This window comes from Bos mutus, chromosome 11 (assembly GCF_027580195.1).
Source record: "Bos mutus isolate GX-2022 chromosome 11, NWIPB_WYAK_1.1, whole genome shotgun sequence".
Classification (NCBI taxonomy): domain Eukaryota; kingdom Metazoa; phylum Chordata; class Mammalia; order Artiodactyla; family Bovidae; genus Bos; species Bos mutus.
In genome coordinates this window covers 87682295-87708787 of record NC_091627.1, presented here as the reverse complement: position 1 = coordinate 87708787, position 26493 = coordinate 87682295, and the positions used below count along the sequence as shown (strand labels likewise).

Here is a 26493-nt window from a genome sequence, read left to right as displayed (position 1 = left end):
GGCGCACCAGCCAAGGGTTGCAGCCTTCCCCTCCGCCCCGAGCTCCGGGTTCCCCGCCACTCTCCGAGCTCAAAGCGTTTCCCGGAGGTGCAGTTGCCTCGCCCTCGGGACTCCCAAGCTAGCCACGGTGGCCCCGAAGGCTGGCGGGCGCTCCGGGACGCCGCGACTCTTATGGCTCGCCGGTGCGCCCGAGCCGCAGCGCGCCGGAGATGCCGTAGCGGGAGAGGCGCGCGAAGACTCGGCCGCAGGGCCGGCTCGGTGCGCCGAGCTCGGGGAGGCCGAGGGGGAGGAGGAGGAGGCGTGCGAGGGAGGAAGGGCCCGGCTGCCGGGGAGGGAGGCGGAGGAGGGGGAGGGGGCCGGCCGGGCCAGAAGGGGTGGGGGGGCAGCCAATGAGCTGCGCGCGGCGCGGGGCGGGGGGGGCGCGGGTTGGGGGATGAGGTAGGATGGGGGAGGGCGCAGCCCGAGCGGCGGAGGCTCGAGCCATAAACAAGCGCCCGGAGGAGCGGCGCAGGAGTGAGGCGAGCCGGGCGCGCGGAGCGGACGCCGCGGACCTTCTGCTGCGCCACCGCGCCCACTCGGCGGCTCGGGAGGCGGGGACCGGCCCGGAGGCTGCGCCGCTGCCGCCGCCACAACCACCGCCGCCGCGGGGTCGGCCGACGCGGAGGAGGAGAGAGGGAGGAGGCGCCGCCAGCCGGGGCTGGAGCCGAGCGCAGCCGCCGCCGCCGCCAGAAGTTTGGGTTGAACCGGAGCTGCCGGGAGGAAACTTTTTTTCTTTTTTCCCCCTCCCTCCCGGGAGGAGGAGGAGGAGGGGAAGCCACTGCTGGCGCCAACGCTAGTGGGCTCCGGGTCGGCGCGGCCCGCAGGGGGAGCGGGGGCCTCGCCCCGCGAGGGGAGGCTCGCCCCGGGGGCCCCGAGGGGGGCGGCGAGGACCGCGGGCTGCGGGTGCGGCGGCGGCGCGTGTGCCCCGCGCAGGGGAGGGCGCCCGCCCCGCTCCCGGCCCGGCTGCGAGGAGGAGGCGGCGGCGGCGCAGGAGGATGTACTTGGTGGCGGGGGGCAGGGGGCTGGCCGGCTGCGGGCACCTCCTGGTCTCGCTGCTGGGGCTGTTGCTGCTGCTGGCGCGCTCCGGCACCCGGGCGCTGGTCTGCCTGCCCTGCGACGAGTCCAAGTGCGAAGAGCCCAAGAGCTGCCCCGGGAGCATCGTGCAGGGCTTCTGCGGCTGCTGCTACATGTGCGCCCGCCAGAGAAACGAGAGCTGCGGCGGCGCCTACGGGCTCCACGGAGCCTGCGACCGGGGGCTGCGCTGTGTCATCCGCCCCCCGCTCAATGGCGACTCCATCACCGAGTACGAAGTGGGCGTCTGCGAAGGTACGGCCGCCCGCCGCGGGCCCCCTCCCACCTGGCCCGCGCCGCCCCCTCGGCACTGGTGGCGCCGAACAAAGTTTGGCCGAGACTTTCCCGAGGAGAGAGGGTTCTTCGGAAAGGAGGGGCGCCCGCCACCCCCGGGAGTGAGCCCTGCGTCCCTGGGTTCCCAGTTCGCTGCTTCCCCGGATGCCTGGCCGGCCGCGGGAGAGGTTGGGTTGCGTGGGTGGGGGCCGGCGGGTGGGAGATCGCCCCCGGCCGCGCACAAACGCGCACACGTGTGGCCCATCGGGTTGGGGTTGGGTGGAGTGGCCAGGCTTTGCGCCCGGAGGTGGGGGCGCCGCGGGCAGGGGGCACTGCGGAGGCTATGGCGAGCCCCTCGGGGAGTCCAGCCCCTGCCGCCCTCCTCGCACTAGCGCAGTGTGGAACCGAGTGCTGCACTACGTCCACTTAAGTCCATTTTCTGCTGGCGGAGGAGACGTGTCTGCAGCTCACACTCCCTGTGTGACTCTTGTATTATTTTTTCCTTGCGCTTTTCCTTCACCCCCTTCCTCCTCCTGCGCATATAAATCAGTTTCAGCTCCGGAATATGTCAGCCCAGGGGAAGTTACAGACGGTGGTTACTCATTTATTTGCCTATTGAAAGTGGTCAAAGGCTTTCTCTCCTGAATGAAGGGAGGGGTGGGGGGCCGGGCGGGGGGCTTGCACCTAGGAGTGAAAAGTTGTTTCTGTACTATTAGTGGCTGCTTTTTAAGAGCAGATATCCGCGTCTTTCCAGTCGTGTTGCTTGTTTTTTTGTGTGTGTTTAATAACGAGGATTGTTCTGCTGGTTTCTCCAGTGAAGTATTGTGCACCATGGTGTCTGATGGAAGGAGAAGGATTGGGTTAGTGGAGCCCTCCTTCTTGGGAGAATCACTGTTGATGGGTGTTGGCCTTCAGCCCTGCCCGCCGGCCTCGGGGTGCCTGGTCAGGTTTGGGGTCTAGAGAGACGCAGTGAGTTCCTTTTATTTGGCTAATGCCAAATAGTGAGCACCAGTGAAACGCAGGATCCCTGCTCGGGCTGACGTTGGGGCGGTGGTGCTGTTCTGGGGCATCCTGGTGTGCGAGCAGAGCGCAGCAGCCTTACTTTGGAGGGGCGGAGGAGGGACAGGCGCCCCTGCTCCTGTCTTCGTCAATACTCAACAGCCTGCGCGCAGGAGACCAGGGAGGGGTTTATTCTGAAGCATCCTTCTGCGTATCTGTTTATTGTGCTGGAAAACAGAGGGGAAGTAGATGCCTCAAGGGTCTGTTGAAAGGCTTCCATTCTGTGGTTCTCTTTACATACGTGCGTGCTTGTTGATTATTGTTGTTTAGTTACTCAGTCCTGTCCCACTCTTTTGAGACCCCATGGACTATAGCCCGCCATGCGCCTCTGTCCATGGGATTTCCCAGGCAAGAATACTGGAGTGGTTTGCCATATCCTCCTCCAGGGGATCTTCCCGACCCAGGGATGGAACCTGCGTCTCCTGCATTGGCAGGCGGGTTCTACCACTAAGCCACCAGGCAGATTTTAAAGTTTGGACAGTTTTGGAAAATCAGGATGGCCTTTCTGGTTTGGAAGCTAGTGGGCAGTAATGAGTGAAGGGAACACTTGCAGGGAGGTGCACCGATGCACCCTGAGGACATTGGGATACAAGAGTTTGTTTACCTCAAGTACAAAAGCCTCTCACCTGGTGTTAAGTCCCACCGTATAACATGTTTTTGTTTCTCACAAAGAAGAAAAATGGCCAGGAGATTAACTTCTGATACAATTTTATGTGTTTGACTTTGGGAATTCTGAATGAGTTGGACCAAAAGATGCAGCTTTGAACCCTGCTACTTGAAGTGTGTAATTTACTTAAGCCAGCCTCCCATAAATCTGAAAAGAACAAGCACCCTGAAACAAGGTTAAATGTGGTGGAAACTGCTGTGCTCTGAGAAGGACTTGGGAAGGTTCTAAAGATTCTAACCTTTGTTTTGTTACTTCATGATAGATTTCTGGTGAAGAAAATGTGGAGTTCAGGGAACATTCACGCTAATCAAGAGCTTTGGCACCAATGTCCTGGTGTCATTGTATAGAGTTATTTTGGCAGTTTGTTGGTGAGCCTTTTATTCCTCTGAAATGAGGTGATCCCTCATAGCTTCGTTTCTTCTGTTAACACTCTACACACTTGGTATTCATCTTGAAAATGCTTGGAAGTATTTATTGGCATGATGATATCACATTTAGTGTTCTTTAACAGTACTTTCCATCTAGCCAGCCTGTTTTCAGCTACCAATTTTGTGTGCTCAGGGCATTTTTTTACTTTATTTTTTTATAGAACTCTAAAAGCAGCAATCAGGTTGCAATCTATGGACCCGAAGTAGAAAGGACAGTGTTACCTAGCATGATGATTGTATTTAGACAGCTGTTTCAATAGGGTGTCTAAAATTTCAAGAATTTTCACGTGATTACAAGATTTATGGAAACAAGATAAGTGAGTAGCCTTTTTTCTTTCTCCTTTTTAAGAATTAGAGGAGTCATTCTATGGCAGTAATTACCCTAGAGGATGCTGACATTCTCTTGTTTTTCTCTTAGTTGGCAAAAAATTTCTGAATGGCCAGTGTTTCCCTCAGTTTCCATTTTTATTCAGAAATTTGCACATAATTATCATAACTAACAAATAGAAATTGATACATTTTGTTCATGAGGAAGTCTTTTGCTGCAATTTTTGCACTAAAATGACCCCTACTGGTTGTATCTGTTAATGAAAACTCTTTTGAAACTTGTTTAACTGACTATACTGAGGAAAACATATTACATGGTATAGAAATGTTATCATGACTCACCTGTTTTCGTTGACATAATTTAAATACAAATTACATTGCTCTATCTGCCAACTTGCGGTAATTTTTATTTATATCACTCCCCATACTAGCTTTATGAGAGGAAAAAAAAAATCAGGTTTTTAACTTCAGTTCACAAAGTAAGTAGATAAAGTAGGGTCTGAAATTGACCCCTTCCAAATTGTGGTTCCCTGCCTTAGGTTTTTAAGGCATCCTGAGTGATAGTAGGCTCTCAGTGAATGTGCATTGAATACATGGAAGAACAGTTTTTTCCATAGAAAGAACACTGAGGGAAAAATATTTTCTGAAAAGGTTAAATGATGCGAAGAGTGAATCATGTGACACATACACCTGGACTTCTTTTCTGCATCATTTAGACTGTTAACTAAGTAAATCCTGACATACTTGTTCCTTTAAAAAAAAAAATCTTTGGCTATGTCTGTATTTAAAGTTGAGCAGAGAGCCAGATACCTCCATTTTTCTCTACTCTGTGAAGTGCTTTCTGGCCCCTGGGAAGATCCCTTTCCCATTTCCACTGATTCAGTGAGTCTTCCTGTTGCCCTTTGCAGCTTCCTAAGTGGCCTGCTCCTTGGTTAGGGTGCCTGCCTCTAGGTAAATCGCTTAGAAGCCATAGAAATAAGTTTGGAGTCTGAACTCCTGAGAAGACAGGGTAGGAGACCTCTTTGGAACATGAAAGACAGGGTTGAGAAAAAATACTCAGATTTTCTAGGAAGAATGTTTGGATTGGCCAGTGAGGTTTATGTTTCAGACCACGGGGTGAGGTCCATTTTTCCTCCTCTGTGAACTCGTATAATATGCTTCTGTAAGGAAGGGGTGGGTGGGGGGAGCATGACCAGCCTTCTCTAAGTAAGGAAAGGGCAGCGATGGCTTAAGCTTGACGGTTTGTGAGGGCAGAGTGGTGAGGAACCTAGTGGACACTATAGAGTGCTTTGCTCTGAGAACTTTGCCTTAGAGCCAGGCGATCCCTATCACAGAGAAGCACTTTTTTCCCACCTGGTGATTATTTACTCAGTGGTTCGTGTTTATGGAATGGAACTGTGTTTTCACCTCTGCCATGTGAGAACTGTCTCTTTCAAAGCTCAATCCTCCTTTGATTTCCCCCAGGTATTTTAACTTTTCTTTCCACCCACTTGTCACGGGGCAGTAAGTAAAACCGAGGATGTGGGGTGGGTATTCACAGCAGAGAATGGAATGTTTTCTGAAACTGTTGACGTTAAGGTTATGGTTTTTTTTCACTCACTGGAGATGACGACTCCTTGGAAAAAGGTTTTTGGAGGATCTGAGGTGAGGCCTAGGGAACAGGCTCTAGGAGGCCAGGGAACAAATCAAACCAGTCGGTTGCACACTAGCCACAGATCTCCTCTCATACATCTATAATGCAGGACTCAGAGTTAAGAGTCCATGGATTTGGATTTTTACCAGTTAAATAGAAGAGGGGATGGGCAAAGTTAATATTCTTGTACTGATGTTAGAAAAATGAAAACACCCAGAGCTCCTTGTTTTTGAGGAAGGTGTTTCAGTTTCCATCTCAAAAGTCTTTAGGTAAAGTTCTTAGATGCCAGAGACAGAAGCAAGCAGAGGGCCTATGAAATCACCTTAATACAGCATGGGAAGAGGAACCAATGTAAGTAAACAAGGAAATAATTAGTTCTTCCCCAGAGTAAATATTGACAAAATGTGGAGAGTCTATTCACTGCACATATTCAAATGACAGGACTTCATGACTTTGATTTTGACTGTCAAGCTTACAGAACCCTCACTGCCGTCAAGGAGTCCAGTCACATAAAACACTTGGCAAGGGGTGGGTTGAGTGGCATAGCACTGGAAGGGCAAAAACAGCACGTCTGGGGATCTTGCTGCCATTAACACGCATTTACTCTCCAAGTGCCATGACGAGCATACAGGTAAATTTACTGTAGTAAATGTTATTAACTTATGAAGAAAACCATCTGAATAATCCTTAGACTTTGGGCGTTAAAACCAGTTGTGGGAGTTATTGGGCTTCCCTTGTGGTTCAGCTGGTAAAGAATCTGCCAGCAATGTATTCTGCCTGCAATCCGAACTGCAAGACCTGGGTTCGATCCCTGGGTTGGGAAAATCCCCTGGAGAAGGGAAAGGCTACCCACTCCAGTATTCTGGCCTGGAGAACTAGCAGTGCGGTGCAGGTTTCTGTGTTTATGGCTTAAAATGTGATGATCTGGATGAACAAGGGGATGCTTCAGGGAATCATGGGGCAGGAATTACAAAGTTGGGGGGAAATGGATAAAACAGATGGCCCAAAAAGATAATGGAGTGGGAGGACTAAAGAATGACAAATGGGAGGGGAAAAATACTGAATGCATCTTAGGGCAACTATGTCATCCTTTGAAGAATAATCCAAAACACATTCCAGACATTAATTGTGAAATTCCTGAAAAATGTGGGTGTGTTTAACGTCGTTCAGGCTAACATGCACTAACTAACATGAGAGATGGCAGTGCTGCTTTCATGTGTAAATACCATCAGGGAGATGATGGTAAAATGAGTGGAAGGTAAATACATTTGAAGCAGGTTCCTATGACACTGTGTTCCACAGGGCACATGCAGGATGAGGGTTTTGGAGACACCCCAGTAAAGCTCAATTAATTATTTGAGGAAGAAACAGTGGACTAGCCAAGCATGAATGAATAACAAACTGAAATCCTTCCTTCTCAAAGATTGAATTCTCCAAAGCTGAATTTTTAAAGTTCTGGCTTGTCTCTGCATAGAAATCAATCACTCATTCATTGATCTACTCTGTACAAGGCTTTCTCCTGGGGTGGCAGGAGAGGAGGGGGAGCTGGGAAGCCTGGGGACCTCTCAAACCTGAGCCCTACTCCAGCCACTCTTATAATCAAGATAAGGAATGAGGCAAGACCTTCAAAAGTCTATATCATAAGTTCAAGCCAAGTAGAAGTGATTTCTCTGGTCTCTATATGATTAGTTGGTGAGTGAGATGTGGTTAAAATTTGTTGTAGGAATCGCAGGATCTGAGGTGATCTTTTCAGGCTCAGGTGGCAAAGCTGAAAAGGAGAATTCAAAGTCCAATAAGGTACAGAAGCCTGAGTAAGACCTCTGTTGGCGGGGGATGGGGAAGGGAGCCTACCCATTCTCAGAGTTCTTGTGATAGGTATCAAGAGTGCTTCCCAACATGTTTAATGCTCTATCAGCTGTTGTTCAAAGTGGCACTTTCGTTTTGGGAGCACTTCTCTCTTTGTTCTAGCTTCTTCCACCAGGCAGGTGAGTGTCATCGGCAGTGAACTGAGAACTGTTTGTTTATCAGCATCTCCTGATTTCACCACTCTCTGCTGCTTGTCCTGGCCAGTTAGTCTGATCAAATCATGGAAAACCTCCAAGTTTGGATAAGACCTCATTGGTCTTCCGGACAGGACAGAGATGTGGTGAACTATTCTTAAGAATGCCCTCAAGGTAAACATTGGTTCATTTGGGTCCCACACTTAAAAATAAAAAATCAAGAGGTTCCTTTTTCTTCTGTAGTTACTGAGTGAACAGGGTTCAATTCCTTATCTCCCTCTCCCAACCCCAATTAATTCCTTGTGAGAAATACTTATATCTTGATCCAAGAGTGTAATGGTTAGAAACTTGGTTTCTGGGGTGAAATCTACACTCTGCTTCTGTGCATCTACATTTTCTCCTCTGTTTAGTGGGGTTAATAATAGGGTTTCTGTAAGGACTCAGTGAACCCTGTGAAGCACTTAAAACAACGGGCTTGCATATGGTAAACACTTAAGGACAACAAAGCTACTAAGCAGTAGAAGTAAAATAATCTGATACGGGCTCATTCTCTTGTTCTGTTTAACTCTCAGCCATCGGAGTATTTCATCACTGGTGGTTAAGGAGTTTGGGCTGTTAGAAAGGGAGCAGATTATTATGGAATTATTATGGTCCCCTCGTATCCCAACACCATAAATTCATCGAGTTAAAAAACTTAAAAGGCCTCTGAAGCTATTTGCTACCTTTCCTCCTGATGCCCATTTGTTATACTTGGTCTAAATAGTTTCTGTAAAATTTGTATATTTGGAGTAAAAATAGAGAGGGAGGAATCTGAAATTTTTTGCATTGTGCTGAGTCGCTTCAGTCATGTCTGACTCTCTGCGACTCTGATGGACTAGCCCTCTAGGCTCCTCTGTTGATGGGATTCCCCAGTCAAGAGTACTGCAGTGGGTTGCCATGCTCTCCTCCAGGGGATCGTCCCAACCCAGAGGATTGAATCTGCGTCTCTTGTGTCCCCTGCATTGGCAGGCAGGTTCTTTGCCACAGGTTGTAGGAACCATAAATTTAGCCATTTGTCTGTGGGCTAATATTTGGGGAAGGAGGAACACTTACTAGCAGTGTGCATTTTCTATTGTATTCTGGAAGAAGATTTTGCTCCTAGCTCCTGGGGTGTCCACACTGGCGGTCAACATGGGATTTCGCCTGGCTTGAGCAGAAGAAACAGCTTGTAGAGCTGCAACTCACCTGCAAAGGGGCCACAGTCTCACTTGTCCCTGAAGTAGGTGCAAACGAGGCAAAACCAGAGGTCAGGCTTTCAGCCAGGCCATGCCTCCATTCTTTTTGCAGCCCTACCTGTTTCCTGGCTCCCCTCTGCCCGTGAGTATTTACTGAGCAGCTGCTGAAGCTCTGGTCTTCGTGATACCACTTACGGTCTCTAAGCTTGAGTTCCCCCAGCTGTTAATAGTGACAGGTACCACCTAGGTTTGCTCTGAGGATTAAATGAGCTAAAACCGCGCCTTTGAAATGTTAATGTGCACATAAATCACCTGGGGATCTCATTAAGCATGCAGGTTTGGATGCAGTAATCCGGATAGGGCCAGAGAGTCCGCAGTTCTCATAGACTCTCAGGTGATGCCAGTGCTGCTGGGGACCACTTGAAATAGCAGAAAGATAGTGCATGTAAAGCATGTAGCATGAGTATGGCGTGTGATAGTAAGACCTGTGTAATAATTAGTTTTCAACCAAAATAAATGAGATAGGGGCCCAACTTTCTCAAAGGCTGTGGTCTGAAGGTAGACAGTGAAAACTGGGACCATCTGTTGTAGCCCAAGACAATAATTTACAGCTAGTAAGGCCTGAGCTAGGAAGTGCTAGGCATCTCGGGGCAGTTAAGAGGGGCCCCAACTCCACCTTTGACTACTAAGAAGGATTTAGGGGGGTGCAGCAGCAAGCCAGGCCTGAGGGGGTCTCTTCCCCTCCTTCCTCCTGCTCACTCATCTGTGCAGGGTGTGGTAGGGAAAAAGCAGGCCTTGGGGCCAGACAGACCTGCGTTTAAATCAACTATGTTCAACTGTGTAAGCCACCAGTTTGCTTAACTGTTTTTGAGTTTGTTTCCTTACCTGTGAAAATGGAATAGTAATAGCTTTTATCAAATAATTACAATGAGGGTTGGAGAGAATTATTACATGTATTAGATGTATATGATTAACATGTATGTGTGTTATGTATATACTTGCATAGACACACAAAAATATGTGTAATGGCCAGTAGAGTACCTGGTACTGAAAAAGATAGTTAATATTTCAATTTCCATTCTATTTTTTGTCTTCTCTCTCTCTTTTTGTGGACTTCCCTGGTGGCTCAGATGGTAAAGCATCTGCCTACAATGCAGGAGACCCAGGTTCGATCCCTGGTTTGGGAAGATCCTCTGGGGAAGGAAATGGCAACCCACTCTAGTACTCTTGCCTGGATAATCCCATGGACGGAGGAGCGTTGTATACTACAGTCCATGGGGTCACAAAGAGTCGACTTCACTCACTTCACTCTCTCTCTTTAATTTGTTAGCTTTCTCTCTGTATAAGTTAAAGAAAATTTCTGCTTTGTGGATTGACCACACTTAACTAAATCTCTTTAACAGGGGATTCCGACAATTATGGTCTCTTGATGTTTGTCAGAGAGAAAGGGACAGTGAATCCCCAAGAACGAGGAGTATGAGTTGAAGGTCTCTGTACCAAAAGCACCTTCATGTGTTCTTGCCTGGAGAATCCCAGGGATGGGGAGCCTGGTTGGCTGCCGTCTATGGGGTCGCACAGAGTCGGAAATGACTGAAGCAACTTAGCAGCAGCAGCAGCAGCAGCAGCAGCAGTAGCAGTACCAAAAGCACCTTCATAGGTTTGACCCAATATGATTGTAATTCTCAGTTCCTTTGCTTCAGGGAATGTGGCCATCTGCTCTATTTTGCGGTTTGAATGCTTACTTCCACAGAGCTATTTCAAATTAGTATTTTTTTTAAAAGGTGACCTATGTTAATATGGATGGCATATGGACTCATGGAAGTGCGTTAAATGGTATTTTACTGTTAGAAGTTTTCTGTGGGTTTCCAGACACAGCACCCCCAGGAGCATTGCCAAGGCAAGACAGGGTCACTGGGGTTCCAGAAGAAAAAGCAGCAGGCCCGCTGGCTCAGAGGCCAGGGCAGCTTGGGATGAGCAGGAGGTGGTGCCCAGGGTGCATGTGAGTTGCTCTGATTGATCCGACGCACTCCATCCATCTTCCACGTGGACTGATGCTGCAGCTTTACTTTGGGTTTGCATTGTGGTTTCTCTGGATAGTCTGTGCTGCAGTGGAAGGCTAGAAAAGAACAGCTAGAATTAAAACACCTGACGTTCTTGCCTCTCTGGTTCCGACTGTAGGTGAGGTCCCACTTCGGAACTGTGACTTTTTTCAAGTCCTCTGTTTATCCAGTAAATATGGGCTGAGAATTTACAAGGCAAATACCTTATATTGGCTATTATGCAACATGGAGAAGGAAACACAATGATGATACAGTCCTTGAAATCAGTAGTTTAAAACTCTTTATGTTCTTCATGACAACCAAAACATATTACACAGTCAAAATTGGTTTTTTCTTTTTACTGAGACACTCTAGTACCTATCATTGTAGTGCTTCTTTCATCACAAGTGTGGATGTTCAAATATGCAGCCTATAGGCAAGGTGAGAAACTTCTACATTTTAGAGTTCTGCTTAAGTATTTGTTTGTCAAATCCAAAAAGAACACCTTATTTTGAAATATCCTGGGAATATTTGTTTTATGAACGTTTAAGAAAGAAAGCTAAGGGTTCATTGTGTTTTCAGGTGTTTTACATTTCAAGTCCCTGAGAAGAGAATCACAAGGGTCTGCCCTTTGGAAATTTTAGCCATGTCCTTAGCAACCAGCCGCTCTGGCTGTGGCAAGGTAAAAAATAATAATAATAAAGGTATAGGCTGTAACTAGAGACTGTGCCTATCTTATTTAGTATTTCAAAACAAAAAAACAAACATCTCAGATTCAAAACAGAAAGGAATTTCTGGCAGGGCACAATGAAACCTGAGCCTGCAAAATCTCGGTCTACAGGAGGTAACTTAGCATCTTATCCAAAGGCCACAAGCGAAACTTTTCACAACGGATAAAACAAAAGGCATCTCAGTATTGGAGACTTGTGATACCTCCTCTTTTTTTTTTTTTTTTTTAAAGACTCCAAGAGACCTGCCAAGATAAGACAAACCTGTCTTGAAAAAGTGTAGCCAGAACTGGCCTTTGAATATTGAGGATTCGCTGGACTACTTGAGCCCTGTAAGTGTGAGGAATCCTGTACAGAGGTGTGGGCTCTGTCCCCTCAGAGTGTGTGTTTATGGCTCTGCAGAGGCAGGACACTCCATCATCTTGTCAGAGGCACATCTTGAAAAAACTTTCCTTACTTTCCATAGTTGGAAGCTTTGCCCCTTTTCAAGAAGGGCATTTACATTCTGAGGGAGGAAAGGGGGATAGATTTTTAGACAGTTTTCTCGCTGAAGGCCAGAATCTTTGAAGGATTGTTAAATGATTTGAGAAAGATTGGGTGTGCTGTGTGTTCAGAAATAGTGAGTTCTTAGATTTCAGACAGATTTTAGAAAAATTTATTACCGTGTCCATTAAATTTAAACATTAAAATGAAGGGCCAAATACATGTCCATATTTTAATCAAAAGAATGAGTGGATTTGTATAGATTATTATTTGTTGCCGGTAGGATTTAGGGCTGCTCGGAAAAGTAGACTTTGCAAAATTCTTGTACATGAATCTAGTATGATTAAGGAGAAAAAATGTAGCCCTGGCTTCCAGGTCTTCCTCCATCCTCTAATCGCCGGTAACTGAAATAAAACCTTCTCAGTTTCCCTTGACTTGACTTTGCCTTGATTTGTCCAAAGAGAATTAAATAGTTACCTACCTGAAGGCAGGGGAACTGAACCAGATGCTATCTTAAGGCCCTTCTGGTCATAAGATCAATGTTTTTATGACCTAGAAGTCCTGGGCAAGAGTCAACTATTACCTTGTGTCTGCAGAGCCAGAGAAGGAAAAAGCAGTAGTGTCTACATGACTGTATGCCAAATGCCATAGACGGAAGGACTTGGAGCAAGAGATCAGGAGTTCTCCTGTAGTTATGTTTATTGTGAGGCGGCGGAGACAGCAAAACACAGTTACTGGGAAGTCAGTGACATCTTTTCAACGCTGGTGATCTTTAAGCCGTGTTAACTGTGGTCTAATCTGGATCCGAGAGAATTTACACCTCTTTTATGTCTGCATTGGTCTGCTGCCTTCCACTCTCTTCTCCATCTTCTCATTTACTTCATTAGTTATTATGACTGTGAGGTGGGTAGGTGACAGATACTGCAAAGGCAGAAGCTTGAGCAAAGACAGGCCAAAACTTGCCCAGATTCACATGCTCGTTTCTGCCTCTGACACTCGGAGAGAGTTGAGTAATTGCTGTTCTTCCTAATACTGCAGGCAGCAGCCAAATTCTCAGCATTCTTTTACCTTTGCTGCTGTTTTCACTTGCCAGGGAGTTTCCTTAAGCAGCAGCTGAATTTAAAGAAGCATAACAGTGATCATGCACAAAAGGAGGGGCCCGGGCTGCACGGGCTCTTGCGCCTCCTGTGGGGAGGGTGAAGTGAATGAGGCTCTGCGGAGGGCCCTGCCACCCCCACGGGGAGGTGCTCCGCACGTGTGCGAGATGCAAATCTTCAGTGAAGATTCTCCCGTCCAGGTCAACCGTGAAGCTTGGAAAGTTGTCTATGGGGTCTAGAAGCTTCACCCTTCCTTCGCACGTTGTCCAGCGACAGGGCATTGAGCTGCTAGGTGGTGTGGACCCCTGGCCCTTAACTTGACGTCATACGTATGGCTCTGAAGAATGCGATGCTCAGCCCAGCCCGTGGTGTACACTGTAGTCAGCCTGCTGTGCCTTGTGAATATTACATTTTTGCCAAGAGCAGCCTTCCAGAATGAGGTGCTAGTTAATTCCAGTTGGACATTTATTCGTTAATAAGTCTGCTGAGCGCTAAATACTCCATTTGAGAGTATTCGACAAGAGAAAACTCAGCAACTATTATGTAGATCTCTTCCATGAAGCAGTGTGAACTTATTTTACTTCTGGTTTTCTATGACTGCTTTATACACCCAAAGATGATTTTTAACTGAGTAGGCATTTTATGTTGTTAAATGGAGAACACTTCTAGTGGAGTACTATGGCTTGCTCTGTCTTTCCTCCTTTTCTTTTTTGAAGATAATATTAAAAGTTAAATCCTTTATCCTCTCTCTTTCAGGGTAGATTTCTGGATAGCTAGTAGTGATGGCATCTGAAATAGCCATTGAGGGGTGGGTGGTATTCATTTAGTAACCCGAGCTTTTGCCTGAAGAGCTTCTGCTTAACTCTTCTTTGCTGTTTCAATAGGTCTTTATTTGGTTTTCTTCCTGCTAGGTTGATGCATATTAGCTTAAGAACTTTTAAATTGTGGGGGCAGTAAGAAAACTTTGAATGCCTGGGGCCCTACACTTCTCTCTTAGAAGCAGCCAGAGGGTTTAGTGTGTATCTGTTAGCAGGAGAGTCTTCTAGAAGGTCCATTTGGTACCTCTCACACCCACAGCTTTGTGCTATGGTTTGGCCCTCCTCCTCTCCTGATGAATCCATGCCATGACCCAGTGTAGCTGAATCTCATGTGCTCTGAAAGCCATTGGAAAGGCACGTGTTGCAGCATCTTCCTGTTGCCTCCACCTCCTCCCCAGCATGGCTGCATGCAGCTCCCTCTCTGGCTGTACATAACCGACCTCTGAAGAGAAGTTGCTGCCAAGGGTTGCATCCTCAGTGAGGACCCTTCGAATAATGGTGTCCGGGCTAGTAGACTGGCAGAAGAGTCTGTAGAAATGTTTGGGGGAAAAGCAGTGTTTGCCAGTACATAGAACTCATTTGACACTGTGGAATATGATACTGTGGATTAGAAAGTGCTAAAAACATAAAAGAATCTTTATGAAGTTGTGGTAGCCTTGCTGGCTTAAGAAGATGTGTCCAGGATGATAAAATGTATCCGTAGCATCAGCAACTGGCCCCTGGTCCAGTTACAGATGTGACTTTGAGAGACAGGAAGTTGTGATAATTCCTTCTTTGTGACTTTGCATATAGAGTGTGTGCGTGTGCATGTGTGTGTTCAGCGGCTGTGGCACAACACGAAGAATACTTTGCATTGTATTATGGACGTGCTGAGAACAGCTTCCATGCTTGAAGCAAATTAAGTGTACTATCTACTCTGTAGATCAGCAAACTGAAAATGACTTCTTAATAAATAAAGATGGTGCATTGTTTTATGACATTAAAAAAACAATTTAATTAAAGTACTTTGGCTTTTAAACTGCCTGGTTAATTGGGATACCTATCTGGACAAGTGGAGCGCAGGAAAATGACTGACTTCATTTCTTGGTGATGGGGACCAAAGTTTTACTATCCTTAAGGCAGTGTGGGCTGATTTATAGTAGATTATCACTAAACATAACTTCTGGCCTTACATGGGAATTTTACATGTGATAGGAAAAGTAGAAATTTAGGGGGAGAATTGGAACACCTCTGGGGGCGGGGGGGAGGGGGTGGGGGGTCACGGGAGAGAGGTGCGCAGAAAGGGAGAGATACAAGAAGCCAGAGGTGTGTTTTGTTGGAAAGAGATAAATCATTTCCAAAGACTGTGCTGGGAAAAGGTGCGCCCTTAGCAAGCAAGTTAAGGAAATTGTATCTGATGCTTTGGAAGGAGAAAGGAAAAAGACTCTGCCAATAGAGTTCTGGAAAACTTGAGGGAGATAAAGTATTTACATGCTTTAAGAACATAAAACATGTCCAAAAGAAATATATAATTACAGCTGCATTTGGCACTGAAAATAGTCCATGTATTATATTTTCTAAACTGTGTGTGAATATGTGAGCCTGTGCCTTTGCATCAGAAAAGTAGAAGGTGTCAAGGGTTGCAGAGAGAGAAACAGGAAGAATGACGGCCAGGAAGGAAGGAACTGGGAGCTTTATTTTTTTCTTGTCCTATGCATAAAGATCCCAACAGTACTTTTTAAAATAATCTTAGTGTAATAAGCATTTAACTTCCCTTAGAACCTTAGTAATTTGCATGTTATTACTAAAAGCCCACAGGTAAAGGAAAAGTAGGCTCCTAAATTCATTCGGTACCTGACTATGATTTATTTCAAGATTATCTTGGACAAACACCCTTTGAGAACTCAGAAAATTAGGAGGTATGTTTGGTACATACTTCCTAGTATCTGTTGCCCTCAAAGGTGTGGAGGCAAAGTAGCCACTGGAAAATCAATGTGGTGTTGACTTTCAGATTCCCCAGAGTTATCTTCACATATCCTTCAAAATGTATTCTCATCCTCAGCCTCTCTAATTTTATGCTGCTTCCTTTGTGAAGCCTTCCTGCTCTGCTGGGAAAAAAATAATGCCATCCTCCCTGTCCTCCCCCTGCCCATAGATAGCACTTTCTTCTTCCTTGTTATAGCATTTTTCACACTGTGTTAGGGTTCACATTTCAGTCTCCTGGCCTCGTTGTGATCCCCTTGAGTGCCAGGATAGTGTGTTATTCTAGAGCTTGGCGCACAGGAAGACCTCAACGAGCATTTGTTGACTAAATCTCGATGCAAGGTCATCCAAGATATCCTACACAACTTTTCCATCTGAACAGTTTGGTCTGTATTGTGGAAACTAAAATAGATGACACTTACCTGTAAAGAGAATCCTAGGGAGAAGTCTCATATTATTGGCAGAAGACAACTTGAGACCGTCTCATGTCCTCCCCTACCCCTTTTTCCCCAAATCATTCTTTTTCTAAATGTTTATTTTTAATTAAGTAATTAATCTGGCTATGCTGGGTCTTAGTTGCAGTGTGTGGAATCTTTAGTTGAAGCATGCGAACTCTTAGTTGCCACCTACAGTATCTAGTTCTCAGAGCAGGGATCGAACCCGCCCCCTGCCCCACGTTGGGAGTCTTAGCCACAGGACCACCAGAGAAGTCTCCCCCAAATCATTCTTAGAATTAATTTTTTTAGAGTTTGCTGCAATGGGTCAGTTTCAGCTATATTTATCTTGGCAAATATTTAAAGGCAATTTTTATTTGTGGGGACTTTTCTTCTTGCCAGTTTGTCATACAGGTGTCATCTTTCATTCACCAAGCCTTCATCCATTGGTAGGAATTATCCTTGTGGGTGGCTATTTATAAGGTCTTTACCACCCAGGGATCTTGTGCCTGTAGCGGTGGAGATGCTGTGGCCATCAGCTGCTTAGAAACAACTGATAAACAAGTACGAATTAGTTCCAGGTGACCATATGAATAATCGGTGATGATGAAACAAACTTCTGGATTCTCAGCGAATCCAAGATTGGGTCTAAGACGACAATGTCGACACATGAGGGAGTTTAACAAACTGCACTGAATAGTCTGAGTGCTGTGCCAGTGAATGACACAGCCTGTTTACTGCCCCCAGGTGATCTGCACGTGTCCTCAGGAATTTAACTGTACAGCTTCTTTGAGGAAGGAACAGGAGGGTTGGAAGTGTATGACTGTGAATAATAAAAATGCCGCACAATGGTTTTCACAGGAAGTCCATAGGAATGCAATATAAGGAATTTAAAAAGCAAAATCCCATTTGGATTCACTCCAAGCCCTATGACTTCAGAGATGGAGGAATTCTTGATGACTCATGGCTAGAGTCCCAACTTGTTATTGAGCAGTGTGGAGTTGTTTTTTCCTTCACAGTTAGCCATGACCCCATTGCTTGTTTGTTTGTTTGTTTATTTTTCTGAAGGTCTGAAAGTGGTTTGCAAATTCAGACAGTGCAACTTGAGACACTTAAGGACACAACAGTAAGTTATGACCTTTGGGTCACATATTTGGCGCTAAGCTTTTCAACTGGGAAAGGAAAGCGATTTGGTCAAGATCAGGTATACAGGTTCCTAGACAACATAGAACCATCCTGGATATAGCTCAGGCACCCAGACTCTTGTATCACTTTGGTGAATGTGCCCAGCGAGCTCCATTGTCTTAGGCTAAGTTTAAGGGCAAGTTTAATTTTGATGTCACCGCTGTAGCGTGTCCCTTCAACTTTCCTGCCTTAAAGAGCCTCGTCTCGCAACCTGAGGGTGATTGTTCATAGTGTGGGTGTCATGAATTGGTGGCTTTCCAGTAACTCACTTTAGAGCCTTTTATTCTTCACCACTGGTTGTTAGACAATGGTGGGAGGAGGGCAAGCTGGAACTGATTGCTAAGTGAAGTTATTAATATAATGCTTAGCTGGCAATGAAAGGTGAAGGTTCTAAGTGAGATAATTTTTGAGAATCCATTTGATGTTCCTCTAACTCTTTAAAAATACTCTTTTTAACTTTCATGTGGTTTCGTTACTGTTGAAAGTTTAAAAGTCAGCTCTCAGACCCTGGTGGCAAGTGTGTTCTCCTCAAGTGTTTTCTTGTCCACCTCCTTATCAGCAGGGGGAGTATCTGACTTAAATGGTGGAGGCTGCTCAACTCAGACACGTGTGCCCCTCAAACCTGAGCTTCCTCAGTTTATTTAAGGTGGTGGGTGAAGGTCCAGAGCTGTTCTTGCTACCGGAACAGCACATTTTATCCTGAGACTTTAATAAAATAAATGACTGGAGGCAGAGGACTGGGAAACACACTTGAAGGAGGGAAGTGCCCCTTAGGTCAGAAGCCAAGGTAAACAGTCCTTGTAACTGAAAAGTAGACTTCCTGGATTCCGCCAAGGACCAGCCGGAGAGGGTGTGAAGTGTGACCCGCAAGTACCGTTTCCCGCTGTATAGATAGCCGTGTTGCTCTGAGTCCGGAAAGCTACCTCACAGAGCTATGAGAAATCGGTTTCTTGAACCAGACTCTTACAGGCTGTCCTGCCTACAGCCACCCCAGTGAAAGCACTGGGGGGAAATTTCATGTTCATGCCAGAGAAAGCAAGCACATGGGGCTCTCTGAGGAGTAAAGACTGACTCATCAGTGCCCTAGGGAAGCCTTGCAGGGGAACCAGTGGACTGGCAGCGGGCAGTGGGCAGGCTGCACATGTGCCTGTGTTTAGAGTGAATGGAAGCACAGACCCTGTCTTTTCCAGTAGAAAACTCTCATTGCAGTGCACAGCTGTGCACACGTTGCAAATGACATGTGCACACACATCCATATACGCAATGCGCAAACGTGGAAAAGTTCCTCCTGGCGTCAGTGCTCTTGTCTCCGTTCAGAGACGGAGAGTCCGTCTCTTATGTCCATTTCTCTGTGATGATAGCATTTTCTTCTAATTGGAGTGTTGCTGCTGCTGCTAAGTCTCTAAGTCTCTTCAGTCGTGTCCGACTCCTAGCGACCCCGTGGACTGCAGCCTACCAGGCTCCTCCGGCCATGGGATTTTCCAGGCAAGAGTACTGGAGTGGGGTGCCATGAGTGTTAGGTTCTGTTAATTCCAACAGAAAAAAAAAATTCTGTGTGTGCCATTATTAATCTGTATAGGTAAGTACATGTAGATTGACTCCTAAGCAACTTACATAAAGCTGTGGGCATCTTGCTCCTGCACCTTGTCTGCTGCAGTTAAGAAGGTCCTCATCAGATTTGTGGTGGCTAATGTCCTACCCTGGCCATGTGTCAAAAAGGGTAGACCATCAAAAGGACTGATACAGAAATTCCCTAGAAATTTTCATACTCAGAGATTCTTGGAGCTTAGTTACATGTGGGGAAAGGCCTTGCCTTGTAAAAAGAGACCCAAATCCCTTTAATGATCAAAAGTGTTACCTAAATTTCCTCTCTGTAGTTGTATTTCTTGAACATCTTATTTCCCATAACGAAGTATTCGCCCTGAGGCCAAATACTAGGCGTTCTGCCTTCTTTTTAAGAAAACTATTATAATAGTAACATAACTTTACTAGACAGTTTGGAAAACAAGAGAAACAGTGACCCAAAATGCTCATATTCCAAGGGCAATCAGTTGTGTGTTTTTATATATACATCTTGTATAGGCTTTCTCTACATGCATATGTTTTTGTATCCTACACTATACATCTTGCTTCTTTCCACTTAAAACTGTCTGGTATCTCTCTCTCTCCCTCCCTCTCTGTCTTTCTCTCTCTCTCTCTTTTTTTAATCACATCTCATATCTTCTTTCCACTTAAAGTTACACCAAATACATCTTCCTATGTTGCTCCATAGTCTCTATTGTGATGTCAGCAGATTAATCCAGGTGTACTGACTGCAACTTTCCACTTCACTTCCTCTCCCCAGGACAGTGTAAAAGGCAAGAAGTGAAAAAAAATCGTCATTCAAGGTGGATTTATGGGAAAATTCTGTGTAGTCTTGATTTGTTTCCATGAGTGCCTGGGCTGTCCAAGCAGATGCCCATGATTGTCTCTTGTCCCCTTACTAAGGATCTGACCACTTGTGTCTGGGACTTGTGGTGTGAGTTCTGTGGCCCTTCATTGTTCTGTCTTAGATCTTTGCTGCCACCAGAACTGTACTGACTCTGAGGGCACCGAAGCTCTGTAATGACTTGTAGGGTTTGTGCAAATAACCAGCCCACTGGGTAGAGACATTTTAATTCTGTTGCTTTTTGGTAGTGCATTATTGGATTACAAATGTTTACTTAGTATGAAAAATGGATATAATTAACTATGCCCTAAATAGGGACTAGATATTTACTCCAAGATGAATTTGCAGCCTTTGTGCTTTGCATGCATGTGACATATGCTCTTGTTACTGATGTTACCTGTGATTCTAAGGATTTGAAATAGTTGCCCTCTTCTACCAGAGGACTAGGAGTTATCCAGCAAGGCATACACATAACACTTCAAAAAACCTGGATCATTTTTGCAATTAAGTTTGTTGAAATTCTATCAGGGAAACACTTTTTTTCCTTGTATTATTATTGATGATACAATATTAAAAATGGTTTTTACAATTCAGATGCCAGTTTTACATTCAAAAGATACAGATGTTTCGGATTCATTTCTGTAATTTTTTAAATTAAAATACAGGTTCTCAGTTGTGCAAACTGTGCAGAATCAAATCACCAGGCTTCAGAGAGATTTTTTATAAATTCCAATCAAAAGGAAGACCTAAATTGTATTACCTCTTTAATATTACAATTTCTGAATCATGAATCTTTGAAGATTTGTGAATCATGCATGATATATACCAGTCAACATATTTCAGTCCAGAAAGCGCTGGGCATTTACCTTACCTGACTTCTTGTCGGTTGGAGAGAGTACCTGTTTAGTCTTCTTTAAGCCATAGCATATAGCAAAGCAGTGCATATGCACAAGTAGAATTTAATAAGTACTTTTTGTATTGGCATATTGATTTAAAATAAGAGTACACTTTGTACTGAAAAGGTAATTTGAAGGTGAAGTCACATCAAATGTAATAGTTTAACCTTGGATATTTGTGGAATTTTAGTTCTTTCATGAGACAGTAACATTAAAGTCAACAAGTCTATTGTTAAGGTTTTTTCCAAATTAAAGCATAAAGTTTAACAGATACTTACATTCAACAATAATAAGCAAATAATTTGACACCTGCTACCAACCACCAAAATATGTGTATTGAAATTGTGTCTCCAGGATGAATATAAAGAGGTGTGGGAAGGCGACCACTCTTTGGAAAAAAGTGTGACACGGGGGAGAGTGCCTGTAGCTCCTGTTGTAATCAATTTATACAACTTTATTTGAAAGTGGGAGTCAATAGATTGCTTCCAGTGCAGAACAGTTAATCATTAATCAGTTGATCTTTATTATGAACCCAAACTGCTTGTATTTTCTTTTCAGAACCTTCTTAATAATGTGATTACGAGTGTTTAAATCAATGGAGAATGCAATGGACATGTGTGTTCCTTGTCCCATGGTAGAGAGTAAGCTTCTGTGTTCAGAGGAACGTTCCAGCAGCGGCTGAGTGCTAGCACAGTGTCGCTGGGCTATGTTTCCTTGCTCACAGAGCCCTGGAGCTTGGCCAGCTTGGGTGAGGGGGAGGAGGAAAGGTTTGGGTTTGAGAGCCCTGAGTTTATTTCTGGCTGTTGAGATGTGAGACTGTGGAAACAGTCATAAATAGAGTTTGAGGGAGGTTGTAGACTTGGAGGTTCTCGCCAGGGTAAGTGCTGGATGGATTTGTTTGTAGATGGGTCTGCTTTTAGCTGCTTCATGCTTTACCTCTCAGAGCTGGTGCTTCCAAGGGGTGAATGAAGCTCAGTGTCTGGGTCCCATCGGTATGGGTGTCTCAGAAGTCTTCCTGCAGTGGACCCATCGTGGCCACTCTGTTCCCTTTCTTTCTGCAGTTGTAGTGAAATAACTTCCCAACCTGTCGGGAGACTTTTTTATTTTTTTAAATAATGAACTCCAAGTGTCTGCATATATAGCATTTGGGGCAGGAGTGGGGCAGGGTGTGTATGTGAGGCTTTCTGGCCCTGTGTGTATCTGGGTATATATTACCGTGTACAGGGGCACTCAGTGAGGGCAGCAGCTCTGAGCCCCTGAGCTCCCCCGGATCTCTGGTGTCTTTGTGATCACTGCCTCCCCGTGTGCAGGTTCTGAGTCCTTTTCCACTGCTTCCCACCCATGTGGGTTCAGGAAGCCTCATGTCCAGTGCCTGCCCTGGATCAGCCCCATCTTGCACACAGGTGCTCTCTGCTGTCACGAGCTCGGGGACACTGCCCAGCACGCCCGACCACAGCCCTCCTCATCTTGGGGCAACTCGCCTGCCTTCAGTGGTGGCACTGGCCTGGCTCCCAGTGCTGGCCCTGTCTCCTCGGCTCTGTTGCTTGCTCGCCAGACCGTGAATCACCCTGGACTTGGGGCATTTTACCCGCCTGAAGGGCTCAGAGGCATTGCCAGGTCGCTTTAGGGTTGTGGTCTTCAACACTGCCCAGAGGAAATGACTTCTCAGGAGAAATGTAGATAATAAGTTCCTTAAGGAGAAACCATGTTTTATTAATGAGAGGCAGTATTGTATACTAGAGGGCGTCCTGGATCTGAAGTCAGTTCATTGTCCCACCCAGCGACTTGCCTGGTGCATTATCCTGCCCAAGCTACTTGACCTCTGTGTGCAGTTTCCATCTGTAAAATAAGATTGTTATGAGGAATCCATAGGGTTGTTAGGAGGAATGACTTAAGTTGACTCATTTGTGTAAAGCACTTGAAGAGTGGCTTATACATAGTAAGTGCATGCTAAATGTTGTCATTTTTTCTGAACACCGTGGTTTATACATAATAGGTGCTCATTAAAGATTTTGTTGAATAGTTGTAACATTCAGAAGATGGAAAAATTATTTCCTCATCTCTTGCCTTGAAAGTAGTAATATTTGGTTGCAACAAAACATTGTAGGCATGGAGACATTTATCCTGTGGTTGGGGATAGGGTAGCAGAATGTTCCAGATTCATTATCAGTAACCGTGTGCCTATGATTTGTTCATCAGACCTAACATACTCAGTATGGCAGAAGTTTGATTCCTGTTCACAGGCTCCCAAGGTAATTTTGAAAGGTCAAAACAGCTTAATCGGGATTTGTTTGCAGTGAGCATTGTTGTTGGAAGGTTTCAGACTCCAGCATATTTGATAGCTGTATTGAAACAAGGCTCTGTTCGCTCTTTATGGGTTCACTCTACATTCTAACGTATGTTTGCTTTTGAGGTGGAGATGGGTAGCAAGGTGCCCTTTCATTGAATAGGCTCTTGCTTCTTTGTAGCCCACCTAGCGCCTAGCGTGGGGCCTTGAAAGTGGCAGTTGCTCAGTAAATAATGTTTTCAGTTAATAAGTAAATCATGGGACATTCTTCTCTCCCTTACATCACACCAGTGCCTGGAAGGTTCCTTTTAGGAGGTTTTGTTTATGATTTTACCCTTAGGCAGTTGCTGCCTGATATGAGTGTTTCTGTCTTGCTGTTGGGGTATTGAGTTGAGAGCTTTTCTCAAAGTTACTGCTCATCTACCAGGAGAGGAATAAATGGTCTCCAAATAAAATCTTGATGAAATAGTGGGAAGAAGGGCACCATCGCTCATCTTTGATGAGGCATCTGGGCCGTACTCAGGATGAAGATCACAGCTCTAATAGAAAGAGGTAAGTCATTGTTTTTTAAGTTAAGAAAGTTGGTTTTAAAAGTTTATTTTGATAATATTTGCTGTGGTGAGAACTAAAGAGTATATATCCTTGTGTTCTCTTAGTAGGGACAGCGATCACAAGGACAAGAGCTTTTGACCAGGACCTAGAGATTACAGTTTGGAAAAGATGATTTCAAAATACCAATCATACCCATAAAGGTGACAAGAACATAATCCTGAAGTCCGTTGTCAGTGGTTTATGAGTGCTTATTTCGTTCTAAAACTATTTATGGATTCAGAAAATGATTTATGCAACAGGATTGCAACAGCCCTTTTTCTTTATGAAGAAATTGGAAGAGCTTTAAACAAACATACACACATACTCATTCAGACCAAAAAGCTTGCCCTGCCTTTAAAAAATGCCATTTCTGTTGCTTGTCGTCATTTTTTAATCACGGTTCCCTGCCCCCCACCTTTTTTTTTTTTTTTTAATGTTTCATTGTATTCCAAAAACAGTTTTTTTAACTGTTGAATTCTCCCCTGGTACCCAACTTCAAAAAAATAAATTTATTCCAATGTAGATATGTGTAGTATGGTTCTTGTATGGCAGGATTATTTCACAGGTGAATCATCTGGATTCACCGTTTTATAAAAAGAACAGGAGTGTGTGATCGCCATCCCTCTGCCTCTCTCACCCATATTGAAGCGGCCCGTTTAAAACCTGGTCTTCGTGAAAGGATGCGCTTCCCAGGACTCACTGTGTGGGCCCCTGACTGCTTCTGCTGCAGCTCCCCGCTGTGTTCCTGTGTGGCCATCAGCCTGGCAGCACAGGGGGAGCCGTGACGTGCAGCGTGTACTGAGCAGAACTCTGAACTATTTTCCTATGAAAGGTAGTACCTTCGTGGGGGGGAAAGTCCAGGTTCTAGTTAGTTCCAGATGATTGACCACACAGAATGCGTACCCTCTCACTAGTGTTTGGGTCTTAGTAAATAAAGGGAGTGTTCTGTGTGGAATCCTGGCTTGACCAGAAGAAACTGATCAGGGAATCTGTTTTCTCTTTTTCTTTTTTTTTAACTAAAAGCAGTTGCTTAGAGTGAGATGTCTTTACATCAGGAAACCTTTCCACAGGTTTGTTTTTATCATCTTATCCACAGAGTTAGTCTTTGCTGTCAGACTTTACTCATAGGGATTTATTAAAAACTGCTTGGTTTAAAAAAAAAAAAAACAGGGAAAGGTAGACAGTTGGTTGAAGTAGTTGGTAGATTTTGACCACGTAGGAGTGCGTTTTCCACAGAGCATATTACAGAGGCAGAACCCGGCTAACAAAAGCTGTTTATGACTTTGTCTATCACATGAATGGCAGCCCTCAGTGGGTTCTTCTTCACTCATTTCTCCTCCCCACTCTCCTCAGCACCATATCTTATTTACCTTCCCTCTCAAATTCTGTTCCCATCTGTCAGGTAGCTGTTGAGCAGGCTGGCTCCTGTCTTGAGGAGGCTGAATGCCAGCCCTACACCCCCATCCTCCAGGAGAGGAAGTCACCCTGACCATCCTTGGGAGGGGTTAGGAGTTCCCAAGCCCAGACTGGAGTGGGCTTATTTCCTCCATTCACATAGCGATCGCATTGGGCTCCCAGCGTCTCATTCCTCCCCAGCTCATTGTGCAGTGGAGCTTCTGTGTTTGAGGTTCTCAGCAGCACTGGGTGCCAGGCCTCCCAGTGCCCCCAACCCCCACCCTCCAGACCTGGTGCAGGTGGTGTCGAGTCCCACCACTCTGCGGCCTAGGATGCAGAGGGTGCCCTCGATGGATGCACATCCAGGAGCCTGGTTTCTCCTGGGGCTCTGCAGAAGTTGGGAAGCCTTTGAGAAGGCAGGGCTTGAGTTGAAACCCAAGGGGCCCAGAGATCACAAGAAAGACACCGAGGGACTTTGGGAGACGCGGAGTTGGAGGCAGAGGAATCCAGTATTGCCAGAGGAGAGTTTTACTTAGGGAGGTTAAAGAGGTTTGGTTGCCCTCTGAATAAGGATGGCATTCTATTTGTAGCTGAAAGTACATCAGACCTTGAAATGTCTGAGGCCAGAGAACCTGTGCTGTAGCAGGGGTCAGAATCACAGGCTTGGAAGGGCCCTTGGAAAAGGGCTCTAGGCCAGCCCCCTCATTTTACAGATTAAGGAACTGAGGCCCAGCTTTTTATGTTCTCTGATTGCATTTTACAGTTTCTGCTACTCCTGCCTCTTCCAAGCCCAGCGAGGTTGAGGGTTTCTTTCTTGCCCACTCTGGAAGGAGCTGTGGGACTCCTGTTGCCCTTCCCACCCCTTGACCTTGGTCTCAGGGTAATGGGCACAGTGGCGACTCAGCCTCTGCTGAACAGTTCTCTCCCTGCCTGCCGCCCTGCCCCACCCCTACCCCCCATGCAGGAATCCCAGCCCTCCCTGTGGGGGTGTGAAGCCACTGGAATGTGGCACTCTGACCCCTGGCAGTGAGTGTCCTGGATGGACCTGGCCTGGGAAACAGGAAAGACTCAGGGGAGGGGTAGACTGCCCCTTGGCCTTGGGGTGGGACGGAGGGAAAGGAAGTGCTGGCCAACGTTGCCTCCCCGCGTGGACCCAGCCGGCTCCCCAGCATGGGCGAGCAGGTGGCGGGGGCACCACGTGGCAAACTGAGCCGGCAGGCTTCCTCATTGCTGGGTCGGGGCTGTGCTGCCAGAGCACGTGGGGCCAGGGGGAAGGGGTAGAGGGGGGGAAAGGGAGGAGCAGACCAGAATGAGGGGAGACTCATAGGAGCTGGTGGACGTGAGGGTGGCAGATGGCAGGAAGGGATATCCAGTCCCTGTTCAGACCAGACGCAGTCTCACTTTAGAAACCAAATATGTCAGAAGGTGGGAAAGACCCC

General features: G+C 46.0%; 1 protein-coding gene, 1 long non-coding RNA gene and 1 other non-coding gene across 5 annotated transcripts in view; all 3 read left to right on the top strand.

The window, feature by feature from the left end:
• The first annotated feature begins 482 nt into the window (after positions 1 to 482).
• Positions 483 to 26493, top strand: part of CRIM1 (cysteine rich transmembrane BMP regulator 1) — a 209689-nt gene continuing 183678 nt past the window's right edge. For 2 of the 3 annotated variants that reach the window (XM_070379739.1, XM_070379740.1), the window contains exon 1: positions 483 to 1365. In XM_070379739.1, coding sequence (XP_070235840.1) covers positions 1035 to 1365 — 331 coding nt within the window. In that variant the 5' untranslated portion in view covers positions 483 to 1034. The remainder of the gene's footprint in view (positions 1366 to 26493) is intronic. The other variant, XM_070379738.1, reaches the window with a different exon arrangement.
• On the top strand, positions 9827 to 9898 carry TRNAC-ACA (transfer RNA cysteine (anticodon ACA)). Its single transcript has one exon. It is a non-coding gene; the product is annotated as a tRNA-Cys (tRNA).
• LOC138989919 (uncharacterized) lies at positions 23045 to 24181 on the top strand. Its single transcript, XR_011466114.1, has 2 exons — positions 23045 to 23620; positions 23725 to 24181. It is a non-coding gene; the product is annotated as an uncharacterized lncRNA (long non-coding RNA).